This window comes from Melanotaenia boesemani, chromosome 11 (assembly GCF_017639745.1).
Source record: "Melanotaenia boesemani isolate fMelBoe1 chromosome 11, fMelBoe1.pri, whole genome shotgun sequence".
In the NCBI taxonomy this organism is placed as follows: Eukaryota; Metazoa; Chordata; class Actinopteri; order Atheriniformes; family Melanotaeniidae; genus Melanotaenia; species Melanotaenia boesemani.
Window position 1 is genome coordinate 32748267 of NC_055692.1, and position 14618 is coordinate 32762884.

A 14618-nucleotide genomic window follows, 5' to 3' on the forward strand; every position below is an offset into this window, starting at 1 on the left:
GATTAGTCATTTCGTTCTCTTCATTTTCTGTTCAAATATGAAAACATAAAAGTGCAGCTTGTCACTGAAACAGGATTTAAAACTCAGACAGCACAAAGAGATTCCACCTGAAGTAAGAAAGGAGGTAATGATACAAACCGAAAGGCATTATTGATGATTGTAACTAAAAGAGAAGTCCCTGACCACAAGTTATTTCTACAAAGTGTCCCAGGAATTATCATCAAAAACAGCAGGTTATTTCGATCTGGAGGTAAAATCCATGAGAAGCATGAGAGCCGCTGCCTGCACAGACAACACCAACTGAGACTTTTAACCCACTAAGACTGGATCTGACATGTTTGTAAATCCCTGTAAGACTGGGTGTGATGTTTGCAGGCTTATTCTTTGGAGCCTGAGGTGATGTACAAGTGCGTCATCGGTGTCGCTGCGCATGGTGGTGAAACTCTGTTCAAATCTGTAATTTGCTGAAAGTGATGAAACAAAACCCCGGAAAATGTATTTCCCATAAGGCATTTGATCAATTTTTAATTCACCCATTAATGTTTTTTGTCTTGAAGTGTAAAAACATTGCTCGCCCTCTTAAAGGAATAAATACGCCTGCATGTAGCATTATTAAAGGGATCATTTCTTTAGTTGGGGTTGTGCAAGATACCTATTCAGTGAGTGTGTATTCCGCATGACTCCACATATGAAAATTAGTTGGGAGTCCCTGCATTCATGTGAGAATGGTCTCAGCAACAAGATTAGAAAATGCTGGTTTAAAAAGTCTGTCATATGTAGATTATTTCCACTACGTTACGTCATTAAAGGACAGCTTATAAACTAATGAAACGCCAGAGTCAAGGTAGCTAACATAATAAATACCTTAAATTTTTTAAATGCAACCAATATGTGAAAAGAGCTATAGAAAACCAAGGAGGTTTGGGACAAAGTTCTAGAGAAGTTCCATTTAGGTCATAGAAGAAAAAGAACTCCACAAATCTGTTTAGGAACTTCAGCTCCATGTTTCCTTCTGTGAACACAAAATTCACTCTGCCACAGAGTTGAGCTCAGAGCGTCTCTTCCCATCAGGATGTGCCTGTTGAGGAACCTTTGCAGATTATTCTAACTGAAACAAGTGCACTATTTCTGTGTGGCAATGTCACAGTATCACTTCGTGTTGTAACAGTGAGCAGAGGTGGTCAGAGTTTTAATATATAGTGTGTGTGTGGGTACGTGTGATGAAGCTTAATGTCTTTGACAGCAAAGATTTGCGTTCAAACTTAATTCTTGTTCCTCAGAGAGTTTGATTATGTGTATTATGAGGCCTGGAGGTAGATGGGGGATTAAGAGAAGATTTTTAAAAGCTTTCTCATTTTGCTGTCCTCACAGTTATGGAGCACCGTTGTGATTAGCAAAGTAGCTTTCCAGCATTATCCATCTCTTTGATCCCCTTCCATCCCTCTGACCTGCGGTGCTTTCTCCTGCACATTCGTACATTTTTTTATTCTCTTTGACTCAAGGCCATTTTCTGTCTTTGTGCCTCACTTTGTCCTGCTCTTTCATAGTCAACAAAAATCCCACACTGGTGTCACCTTATCTGCTATTTTTAATGCACTTTGTTCAGGGCATCCTGTCCCAGACCGCTTCCTTGCTTGGAGCATACTCTTCCTACTATCCAAAGCCCCCAAATACCCCCTCTCATGTACTCCAAATTAGCACCTTTATTTATTTCTCTGTTCCGACTGATCAACTTAACTCTATCAGGAAAAAAGGTCAAAGCTAATGATTGAGAGGTTGCCTGTGCAGAACATCTGCACAAAGACAGCACTGCTGAAGATTTCAAATAATATTACACATACTTGGTGTAAGTAAGTAGGTGTATATAGTCGAATGTCTTCTTAGAATGAGCCCTCTTCATATGACACCGCTGTTGTTAAGGGGGAGAAAGGAGAGACAGTAAACAAATCAGCCATGTCGTTTCAGCTCATCAGAGCTGCTGAATAAAACATACCCAAGACATCTCCTTTCTCCACCCTACTGCCTGTTACACCTCAACTTTCACTAAGTGAGAGTCACATCTTAAGAATCCTTTCAGATTAAGTAGAGCATGGTGCTTTCTTAAGCCCCAACCACCCACATGATCTCACTTAAAAACTTGTGCCATCAGCAAGGTTCTTGCACCTACTATTTCTGTTATTTAGTCATTTATGCTTCGGATAAGTGGGTGCCAGGAATTTGTAGGTGGAAATGGTTCAAAATAATTTTCATTTTCTACTCCTTTTGTCTCCTCTGCAGATGATGCAGCTGACCAGCGTACTTGCCTTATCTGTGGAGATCGCGCCACTGGCCTGCACTATGGCATCATCTCCTGCGAGGGCTGCAAGGGCTTCTTCAAGCGCAGCATCTGCAACAAGCGCGTGTATCGCTGCAGCCGCGACAAGAACTGCGAGATGTCACGTAAACAGCGCAACCGCTGCCAGTACTGCCGCCTGCTCAAGTGTCTGCAGATGGGGATGAACCGTAAAGGTAAAGCAGGGCTTCATCACGGGGCAGAAAGGCAGAAGCTTAAATCAGGAAGTTCTGAACTTTAACATGAAGCAGGTGCAGTGTGGTAGAAGTGTCAGCTCCCCCGTCATCAGCTGCTGCTGTTTTTAACTTAAATCAGTAAGAGTGTCATTATTTACCTGATAAGTGTATGTATGTTCATTCCAAACGCCTTCAGCAAATAGACAACGCACGTCCTCACACGTCTCTTTTAGCCTCTGTTTGCACTTTAAAGACGGCTAACAGTTTCCATCACCATGAGGTCATACTGACACAAATTTCATTATCCTCATGAGTCTGGGAGGATCCACTCTGTCTGTCTACGACCGACCACGTGTGGCCCCAAATGTTTCTAACCACTTGGGCTGAGCACACAAAGTATTTATTTATGTATTTAAGCATGAAGCATACCAAAGATGAAGAGGGCAAAAGAACAAACATGGATGATGTGTCCGTGCACATCTGCAGAGGCTCATTTTGATTTGTGCTCGATGATTTAGAAATCATCTACCGAGTCTAAGCTGGCTGATGTGCGTAGACCTCCTCACCAACTCGAGCTGCTAATGAGGCTTTGCACTCCGTGGAAATAACTGTCTTTGGATGTTATTAATTTGCATAATAATCATCTAAGAAGTTAACCAGTCCACATGGAAACAGCTATTTTACAGCTTCATTTAAAAAAATCTTAGTTGCATCAGTCCTAAAGAGAAATCTCTGTACATCCCTCTGGAACGGTGGGTAAGCTTACTGGAGCATTAGTCAGGTCTTCCCTGGCAACATGCTGCCCTCTAGTGGGACAAGCTGTGAGTGACGGCCTCGTTTGGTATGATTTATTCTTAAAATACTGTTAAGGTAACCTTATCCTGATGACTGAAGGGAATTTACACTCATTATTTAACAATACATTCCCTGTGAATAGAGAAAATTGGAGGAAAAAAAAACATTTTCTAAAATAAGCAAGAAAAAATAAACTAGAGAGAGAAATCAACACGTTTCAGCCACTAGGTAGAGCTGTGATACTTTCCATGGTTTGTAACATTTATCTTCCCTATTTTTGTCATACAGCAATCAGGGAGGATGGCATGCCAGGAGGAAGGAACAAAAGCATCGGGCCTGTGCAGGTAAATCAGCTGAAATGTTGTTTTTGTGACATATTTTGACCCTCCAGCACATAGAATGCACATATCACTCTGCCCCAGATAGAGTCCCAGAGATAACTTACATAAAGTGATCAAATTAAAGAATGAGCCATTCACTGAAATAACATTGAGTTTGAGTGCTGCATTACTACATATTTGGGTGTAGGGATACTTGTGAAGCATTGAGAATAAGCCCTGACCTTGTTATATCACCAATCAAGTAGCCGCTGTTTATTCCCATTCAGCTTCAGCTTCATTATTAACGGTGACAAGAGCGCAAGTGGTCAGAAAAATGTGTGACATGAGGATAAGTACTACAGCTGCTATTCAGGAGAGAGATATGGTCAATTCTTTTCCGCCCAATTCAGCAAATCAAAACACAGAAGCATTTCTATTAAGAGGTGGCTTTTTTTCCAAAGCCCAGTGGAAGGAAGACCTCTCTCTCATTAATATGGGATGAATTGCCTGTTTCGGTTTATGTTCTGAGTTAATAGAAATGAAAGTGAATTGCCCCCAGTCACACATACAAGACACCCCATTTTCTGGGATTGTAAAGCCTTTCAGAATGGGTTTTATTTGTTTTCTGCCTGCTCTCACCTGCAAGGATTCTATTATTTTAGGCATGTGTGCCACTCAAATACTATCTTTTTCAAACACACACACACATGAACATAAACAAATGGCTCCTGTCTTTCTTTCTCTCGCTCCCTATTTAATTGTGGGATTTTGTCCTTGCTACTCAACATTTGAGTGAAAAGCGGTGTGGTGCCAGTCGATGTTAATCAACTAACCGAGGTGCACAGATTTTTGTTGTATGAGAATGTGCTGTAAAGGTGTGTGTGTGTGTTTTAGATCACAGAGGAGGAGATAGAGCGGATCATGTCAGGGCAGGAGTTCAAGGAAGATGCCCCAGAGCACACCTGGGGCAACAATGGTGACAGCGACCACAGCTCCCCCAGCAATGGGGCTTCAGAGGGCAACCAGCCGTCGCCAGCCTCCACTCTGTCATCCAAGTGAGTTCCTTTTAAAACACTCATTTGCACAGTGCCAGCACTTGCCCCATCACTGAGATAATGAGCCGGCCCTGACAGTCTTAACGCCTCGTTCCCATCTCGCCCAGACTTTAGTTAAGGTATTCAGCAGCCAGAGAATGCCTGAATGTGCAGCTCCTCAGGCTTGGTGATGATAGCTAACAAAAAGAACTCATTGCACTATCTGCTGTTCTTGCTATGGAGTCAAGCACATTGTCTATCTGTGCTCATGAAGGACAAATATTGTCTAGGAACTTGCATGACGGCATTTATTTTAGTCTCATTTTGTGTAAACATTAGGTTTATCTCAGCAGCCTCATTGCCTGATAGCTATTCAGAAAAACGGTTGTTTTATCAAACTGAATCTTTGCAGAAATGAACAGCAGTCACAGAAAGCCTGTAAGTGTAGGCTTTGGTTTGCTGGTACAATATGCACAGTTTTGGCTATGTAAGGATTTTTTTAATGGAAAAAAAAAAGAAAAGTGCTTAACCATGCTTCAGATAAAGGTTGGGAAGTGGAATGATGTTTCCATATACATATAAATATGTACATACAGAAGAAGTAACAGTGCCCCCCACCTGTATAACCTATGGTGTTTTTTTGCTTACAGTCGCTCAGTAGAAATGAATGGCTACACCGCGGCCCTCAGGGACCAGTACATCAACACATCCATGTCCACACACTACCAGCTCCTGCCCCACCTGTTCAGCTACACCACTCCGTCGAGCCTGTTAACCCCCCAGGCACGTAGCCTCTACCCACAGTCCCACCCTTTGGTGTTGCAGCTCTTGGCTGCTGAGGATCTGGCCCCCCTGACCACTCCCATGCTCATAGAAGACGGGTAAGTGGATGCGTACAGAACATACTACACTTACAGTACCAGTCAAACGTCTGAACTCATCTGAACTTTCAAAACAGATGAGTTGGTGTCCGAACTTTATTTTGTGTCACCAAGCTGAATCTGTAGAAGGTTGCTTTGAATTCAACCTGTGGGCTAACTTTTTGATGTTGTTGGTGTCTTCTTCCATGCAGCAGAAATTTAAGAAATTAGCTGAAAGTTAAGCAGCCAGCAGACTTATCTCTACAGAATGCCAGAAAGCATTCTTTATGGATAGACAAAAAGCAAGGTGGTGCATGGGAGACAACAAGGACAAATCCAAAACATTTGTTACTGGGTATCTGCAGAAAAAAATCAACAAAAACTTTTGTGTTAAATTTGATTGTTGGTTTGAACTTTTATTTAAAAGATGCACATAAAGAAAATTATTTTCAGTATCTTAACAGATCAACTTTATTCTGTTCAGAAAATATAAACCAATCTATAATTTAATGCCACCAACACACCAGTACACAAGCTGTGAGAGTCAAAGAAAAAAGTTGACTGAATATACAAGTAATAGTTCTCTGGGAGATTTTACTGGATGTTTTCCTGCTCCAACACACCTGATTTGAATGACACAGATCTCCTGAACAGCCTTTTTTAATTTCATTAAGCTCTACACAAGCCTGTCATGGACCCTTGAGGTCCAGAACTGGACATTCCTGATTTGGGGTGTCAGGACTGGGTATCAAAGAAACAATGAACAAACCTTAGACTTTTCAAGCAAAGGGGCATTGATCTGTTGTTATGCAATAATAATAATAATAATAATGTAATGCAAAATCAATTGTTAAAAGAAATTTGGCCTTTCAGGGTGGGCTATGGAAATGACTGGTTTTCTTTAGTTACCTTGTTAGTAATATGTTAATGCAATTCTTATTAATCATTTCTATTTATTAAACTGTTTGTTTAATTGGGACAGTTGAAGTTGATGAATATCATCCTAACATGCCGAAGTACAGCAAAAAGAGAAAAAAGTCTATCCATACTATCCGTAGTCCCAAGACAGGTCAGAAGATTTAATAAAAACACAAGACCATGCCCGGGTAGATCAAACAATAGATACATATAGAGTTGACTTACAAGAGAATAGCCCAAAATTTATTTTTTAACTATACAAAAGTTAAAGAATGAGCATAATCCTGATGTCCTATCAACCATTGATGGAGCTGACCTTTAAAGATGGAGCAGGTTGGAGAATGTGAAAGCCAGTCTACCTGCAGTACTAAATGGTATCACAAGGTCTGGCTACCACTGTTGGGCCGCTGTTCAAAAAATTGTTAAAAGAATGAAGGACAAGGCCATGGAGAGCCTTAAATATAAAACAAACTAATTTCAAAATTATAAAAAATCTGAAAACTAAAAATATTTTTTTCAGGACATTACAAAGATTAAATAAAAAATGGTTTCTAGAAATTTTTAGCTTTCTTAAAAAGTTTTTCTAAATTGATTAAATGACTGACCAGTGATGCAATATTTAATGTGAGTAAAGACATTTCAGCATAACTGTTGTAAGTTTTCTAAATGAAATCATTTTAGCAAATTCTTCTTTTACACGAGCTAAGATAAACTCTTCAGTCGCGCCTCTCTGAAAACATTTGAATGCGACCTGATTTCTGTTTGCTTTGTAAACATCATACACAGTTTATTTATTATTATTTTTAATAAGATACATTATTATTTCAAAAAGCCAACCCTGCACTTGATTTGTTGCAGCTGTAAGAGTTAAAGATGCTTTTGGTACATTTTCAGAATGACTAAAAGTTAATCTGCATACATTAAAACTGTCAGGTTAAACATTCATGTAAAATGTAAAAAACAGTTGTCCAAGAATAGAACCTTGAGGGACCCCTATAGAGTAATCAGTGTAAGACGAACGTTAGAGTAAGTACATACAGTGGATAAGAATAATTAAACCAAAAAAATGCTTCTTTAAAATAATCAAGAGGAGTCTATTTAGATTTACTGTATTAACTGTATTAAGTTGTTATTGGATGATTCAGACTGTAATTTAAACTTGTTAACTGTTTTGCACAGCGCATTGAGAATACTTTAGTTTGGTAAATTAGTGCTGTATAAATAAAATGGAATTAAACTAGTTCAGAAGTTCTGTAGAAATGTGGCGTCTTCGAGTCCACAGGCAGCGCTGCCACCGTCATGCCGATCATATTCTGTCAGGAAAACCTTGGAAAATCTGTTTTCTGTCACTGGAAACCTAAAACGGAGTTACACGAACACAAGCTCATCTGAGATGAACAGAAAGACAGTGGACACATTTCTGTTGTCTTAAGAGAAAAAAAACGATGTCATAGATTAAATAAACTTCTAGGCTGTTAAAAAGGTACAAGACATAATTTGTGATGTTAAGGGGTGTATCAGTACCCATGGCATGGATCATCTGTATATGTGTGGCTGTATTGGTGATGCAGAGATGTATATTTGAATTTTGGAGAGACGTATCCTATCATTCAAATAAATGCCTCTGAATCAGTGGTGAATACAATGAAATAAATTTTATTTGTACTTGTGTTTCTCAAGTAAAGAGACTGAAATGATTTATGACAATTTGCCAACTTTTCTGATAGTGGGGTTTGTAGATAAATATCAACGATCAAATGATAAGACAGACAAACTTCATCTTTACATGTTTTTTTATGAACTTATATCTCAGCAAACCACTGCAGTGATGTGATTGTTTCAGCTTTAAATCTGAAATGACTAAAGCTGCATCTGTGGATCGCAGGTACAAGGTAACCCAGGTGGAGCTGTTTGCTCTGCTGTGCCGCCTGGCAGACGAGCTGCTGTTCCGCCAGATCTCCTGGATCAAGAAGTTGCCTTTCTTCTGCGAGCTCTCCATAGAGGACTACACCTGTCTGCTCAGCTCCACCTGGCAGGAGCTCATCCTGCTCTCTTGCCTCACCATCTACAGTGCCCAGATATTCGGAGATCTGGCCGACGTCACCGCCAAGTACACACCATCTGATGACGAGCTCCAGGGGTGAGTGTGGAGTACTCGGAGTGGAAAACAAAAATTTTGGTTTGAACAATCTTTCGTTTGTTTACTTACCAAGTTAGCTGACACAAGTCAGTCCCAATACTTAGTCTCCTTATTTCATTTTAATATAAACCCAACTTTTATTACAACCGCAATTTTTAAACAGAATGCAGTGATCACGAAATTTTACACAGCCTCCCAACCTTTTTGGTTGGTGTTTTAGTTAAAGCTGCACTGACATATGTTTAACAAAGAAAGCACTGAGTAGAATGAATGCAAATGCCCACTGTGTGCTTGTTCTATAAACACTCGGTATTATCTGGTTACTGGGTCAGTTTGGTGTACAAATAACGCAACAAAACCAGGTGTTGCTGCTGACTGGGTTCTGGGTTATCTGACCAGTTTAAATGTTATGGCTGATTGGGGCATGTGTAGATATCTCACCCACACCGACTAACACTGCCTCCTACCTCTCTTTTGTAGAGGCTTTCTCACCATTAGCACACCCATGATATTAGCTGTCAGATGTAGGCTTCTGGAGCTTTGCCAGTTTAATATTTCACTTAAAGGGAAGGTAGATATCAGGAGTTTAATGTTCCACACTGAAACAACAGTCTCTCCAAAGGCAAGACGTTCCAACCTGTGAGCCCAGTATCTCTGAAAGCGTTTGATATTTTTCTCCATCACGGCAGGGACATTATTTATCTTGGCTGAATGCCCGTGAATTAGTCCGTGAACAGGAGGACTCCTCAGGACAGAGCTGTGGCTAGCACCGTCTGGCATGTGAAATACAACAGCCAGTAGAAAATATGGTGTGTGTGTGTGTGTGTGTGTCTGTGTGTGTGTGTTAGTTATTTATTTTTTTTCTTTTGGGGGGGAATTTGTTTCTGTTTAAATCAGATTTGAATCATCTGACCTCATGACACACATTCCCCTAATATACGGTGGTGCTTTGCCACTCCTCACAATTTTCCTTTAGTTTAACGTTTTAAGGAGCTTGCGTTTGATTTAAAGCTCAAGCACTAAAGTTTGTGAGAGATTAGAAGTGCGTGAGACAGGGAAGGTTTGATGAGGGAAATTAAACTTTATAAATCTTTCTAACTCCTTCAAGAAGCTGTAGGATCAGCACAATGTTTTGAAGCTCTTTAAGTATGTCTGACATCTTCCCTCCCTCATTTCTTTGCCTTGTTCATTGAAGCATGGAAGCTTCAGATAAAGGCACTGAGGGGATTTTACATTTTTCTGATGTTCTCTTCCAACCTACAGTGGATTTTAATGTGGACAGTAAAACTAATAAACTTTATCTTCTGTTTGGTTTTAAGTTATAGTTTTAAAATGGTACTAAATCCTACCTCTTTATAGTCATTTATCTCTGAAAATATTCAAAGTGTGTTTGTCTTGTCCATCAGCTTCAGTGAGGATGGGATGGAAGTGATGGAAAGGTTGATATATCTGTTTCGCAAGTTCCACCAGTTAAAGATCAGCAATGAGGAGTACGCCTGCATGAAAGCCATCAACTTCCTCAACCAGGGTAACGACACAAGCTCTGTAGTTCCTGCACCAAACTCCCGCTCACCCTTAATGTGTCTCTGATATGACATGTTACTCTCCTCCTGCAGATATTAGAGGATTGTCCAATATCTCTCAGCTTGAGCAGCTGAACAAGCGCTACTGGTACGTGTGTCAGGACTACGCTGAGTATAAATATCCTCACCAGCCCAAACGCTTCCCTGAGATCATGATGTGTCTGCCAGAGATCCGCTGCATCGCAGGTAAGGCCTTCAAGGACTTTGAATTATGCAGAAATTTAGCACCAGTTTGCCTCAAGCAGATGTGCAACTCACCTTTCCTGTAAAATTCACCTGTTCCAATCAGTTCTTTAAAAAAGCCTAGTTTTTAGTTGTTATTAATAAGTGTCTTTTAAACAATTAATAATATGAAACTGAGTTACTGATTTAATAAAATTTAATTATGCGGCACCACCGGAAGAAATGTAGGGACTAATACTAAAGATTGATATCAATATTGAGGGTCTGTATGTTTGTAAATGTCATTCTGAGACAGAAGTGATGCATGCAGAGCAGAAAAATAAGGCTGAGTCATTATTACTGACATGCTTAGTAACATGAGAAGATTCTGGGAATCTGTTAAAATCTCTGTATGCATGGGACAGTTTGGCAGACATTTTAGCAGTGATTGTGATTTTAGGACTCTACCATTTAATATAAAAAAAATTCAGCAAACCAGATGCAGATACAGGTCTGCCTGTTCTAGGATGCAAAAGGACCTGTGGTCTGAAAGTAGTCTTGAATTCTGCTTGGAAATCATGGATGCCACCTCATCTGGGCTAAAGAAGAAGGGAAGGATGCACATTAGGGTACAAATCCAAAACAGAAGACTGAGACGCTGTGACTCATATTTTAATGCAGGAAGTTAAATTTCACATTTTATTTATTTATTTTCAAAACATTATATAAATATATATTTACACGTTTCAGGCATGAAACACATTTCAACGTTTCATTCATTCGGTTCCACCTTTTCTGCAAACATTTTTTGAGGTTTGCAACAGTTTTCTTTGCTTTGTGATCCTCCAACATTCTCTACTGGAAACAGTTCATGACTAGAGGCAGGTCATTCCAGTACCCAGGCTGGTACTTGTCCTCTGCCATTCCTTCCTTATGTGGGCAGAGTGAAGTTTTTCATTCATCTCTTTTTTTTAAATATGCCTGAACTTCCCAGGGAAAGACTTAATAAAAATACACTGATGTATATTCATTCATTCATTTCCAATATCGCTTTGTCCAATTCAGGGTTGTGAGGAAGCTGGAGTCTCTCCCAGCAATTAACAGGCAAGAGGCAGGGTGCACCCTGGACAGGTCGTCAGTCCATCGCAGAGACAAACAACCTCTCACTGTTAGGGAGAATCTAGAGTGACCGATTAACATAACATGCTTGTCTTTGGACGGTGGGAGGAAGCTGGTATACCACACATACAAGGGGAGAACATGCAGACTCCATATGTTACAACCTCCCCCCAGTTGAGGCTTGAACCAGTGCTAACCACCACACCACCGTGCAGCCCACGTCTGCACCCGTGTAAAAGTCAAAGTAAATGAAGATTCGCTGTTTATTTGCTTTGAAAAACTTTCCCAAACATCTCTGATTTAAGGTCGTACATCGGTGCCCACAGCAGAGCTGAGCAATGTGGCCAGAAAACTGTCATCCATTATAATATTGATGACTGTATTCTGCCTTCTGCGAGCGAGACTCAGCAGTTAGCATCGGATTGTTTCTTTCGTATTGTCTCTGCGCTCGTCTGCTCTGTTTTGACCAAATTCCTAATAAAGCTGTTCTTAATTTTATTTCTTGAACAAGCTGAACTAAGACCCATATATGCTACATAAGAAGCAGAAATCATTGATCCCTCTAATGTTCTTGATAAAAACTGTGACTCTGAGAATCTTTGTTTGTGTGTAGATTAAAGTCCAGCCACTGCTCTGCAGATGGGAAACGGCGTTGAATCTAGACATGTTAGACACAGCACTACTTTTAATGCTAGATTCTTTTTTTAAAAACCACTATAAGCAGTCGTAGCTTACTGGCCTCAGTATGGTTAACTTGAGCATCTGCGAAGGCACGTTGAGTTAAGGTGTTGTCTGTTTGCTTTTCCTCACAGGGAAGCTGGTGAATGTCCCTCTGGAGCAGCTCCCCCTTTTGTTCAAAGCAGTCTTGCACTCCTGTAAATCCAGCCTGACCAGCTACAGGACCGGCCCGTCACCCTGCGTGACCGCCTCCTCCGGAAACTAAACACCCTCCCTGACCGCCCGAGTCTAGGGACTGGGTCCCCTCCTGTGAATGTGACAAGCAGCTAGTTTGTTTATTTCTCTCTTTTTTTTTGTAATATTTTTCTTTATAATATTTATTACACGACAGAGCTGAATGTATGCTGATTTACACTGTGCACATGCTTCTGTACAAAACAAATGCTCGTAGATGCATTGGTCTTTGGAGTTTACAAGTGTATATCCAGTTTGCTCAATGTGTCAGTGTTGCCATTGTTAGACTAGACTTTTAAAGAGTTTATTTTATTCAGACGGGGCAGCAAGACACATTTGTGATTTGTGACTACCTCAGGAAGAAGTTGTTTCTATTTTCAGGTACCTTTTCTTGCATCTAAATGAAGAGTTGCCTGGTCTAAAACCAAACCTGTGGATGCTTCAGCATCTCAATCAGAGACTGAATGTTCAGATGAGCTGCATAAATCAGAGTTTGAAAAGCAGTGTTTTGCTACACTGGAAATGCAAAATTAATGAGCAAGATTTAGCTACTTTATATGCATGGACTCTCAGATATCCTGCTTATGGGAGGCGGTCCTGTCAATTTATCATTCCATGAGTTAGGGTGACAGCTGTTGGATCTGTGGGATCTTTGGGGAAAAAAGAAAAAAAAAAAGGAGCATACGGGTATTTTTCACAATCATAGTCTAGGGATGTAAGGCTTTATTGCAGGGGAAGGGGAGGATAGCTAGGTTTGCTGTTTTTGTTTTATTATTTTTTCTTTCTTGACCAAAGTTTTATGCAATGCTTTTTTCAAACACCCACTGATGGGTAGGGAGCTGACAGCTCAACAAAAAAATAAATAAATAAAAAATATATATCTTTCTTATCAATGAAGGATGAGGATAAGAAATTAATCAATATGTATCGGAGGGGAGACCTTCTGCTGGACGGACGAGTATGTCACCAGAATTCATTCTTAATGCTGCTAAATATGCGCATATTCTTGTGCGCTCATATGCATCGAGCGGACGTGGTGCTTCTTATCAGAGGGCTCAATTATTCTGGGGCTCTGCAGGCTTCATAGTTACAGAACATGATGTATTTTAACCTGCTGTCAACACACTGGCTGTGTGGGGTTAAAGTGGCAGTCTGTGAATCTGCAGTTTATTCTTCCAAACCAAAGACTATGACATGACTCACATGGCTCAAAACAATCATTTTGATCAGTTCGCCCAGTTTCCGGAACTGGGTGGTTTGTGGTTTGTCAGCAACTTTGACTTGTTGCATTTTGTTTAGTTCAGTTAAACTTTTGCACAGACCAAAACAAAAGATCCAGAACAGAACCACAAGGACCTGAACTAGCTCTGGGCTCCAGCAGGCCAGGCAGGAGATGAGCTGAACAGGAAGTCAGACATTTCAGTCGGAAAAGAACACAGTTCAGACTTCAGATTATATTGTAACCAGAAATCAGCCCATCAGATGATTTTCTCCAAACATGGTCAGATCACACCATCCATCTTTTTCTTTTTTTTTTTTAAAGATAACACTTATATGGAGGGCAGGAAATTGGGGGGAGGGACACCAGAAGTGAGACGTCATAGATCAACTCCTGGTGGAATTGGGCGTGACAGGCGACCTGATTCAGATCTGGTCCTTGTGGTTTTGGAGGCAAAGTTTGGACAGAAGGCCAGTAAATGAAGTCTACTTTCTCATTTAGCAGAGTATCACATGAACTCAGTGTGAGCGACGGGGGCCCATGTCCTAACAAATCCAGATCGGGGACTTCCCTCTGGCTTGCATACCCTCTGTGACAGATATGCACATTGTTTTAAGAAGAATAGCCATGGGTAATGGTTTTTATTTTTGGAGTTTGCGATGATCGTTTTAGACCACTTGAGGTGTCCACACGGATCCTTTTAAGGTTTTAGCCGTTTCATGATGTACGAACAGTTAGAAATGCAGATAAAATGCAGTCCTCGCAACAACTCTCTTTTTGCACACGACAGTGAGGTTGGGGGACCTGGACCTGGACCTGGACCACGGCCCCCGCCCACCGCAGTGTGTTCCTCTCTCTCAGGTCCCTGCCGACCTGGATCTAAACAGGGTAAAGTGAGTGTTTTGTGTTGCATTCAGGGCCCATCAGTGACCATGCTGATGAGCTTGTAGTGTTAGTAGATGTAGTTTTCAGGACATTGTAGGTCCTCTTGTAGAATGTTTTTTTCTTTTCCCTTTTGCTTTGCTCAAGGTCCCCCCCCCCCCCACCA

General features: G+C 40.6%; 1 protein-coding gene across 2 annotated transcripts in view; it reads left to right on the forward strand.

Annotated features, from left to right (window-relative positions):
* Positions 1 to 13733, forward strand: part of nr6a1a (nuclear receptor subfamily 6, group A, member 1a) — a 110357-nt gene extending 96624 nt beyond the window's left edge. For both annotated transcript variants that reach the window (XM_041999860.1, XM_041999862.1), the window contains 8 exons: positions 2278 to 2508; positions 3592 to 3647; positions 4518 to 4678; positions 5308 to 5538; positions 8321 to 8575; positions 9982 to 10103; positions 10192 to 10344; positions 12252 to 13733. In XM_041999860.1, coding sequence (XP_041855794.1) covers positions 2278 to 2508; positions 3592 to 3647; positions 4518 to 4678; positions 5308 to 5538; positions 8321 to 8575; positions 9982 to 10103; positions 10192 to 10344; positions 12252 to 12382 — 1340 coding nt within the window. In that variant the 3' untranslated portion in view covers positions 12383 to 13733. The remainder of the gene's footprint in view (positions 1 to 2277; positions 2509 to 3591; positions 3648 to 4517; positions 4679 to 5307; positions 5539 to 8320; positions 8576 to 9981; positions 10104 to 10191; positions 10345 to 12251) is intronic.
* Positions 13734 to 14618: the final 885 nt, after the last annotated feature.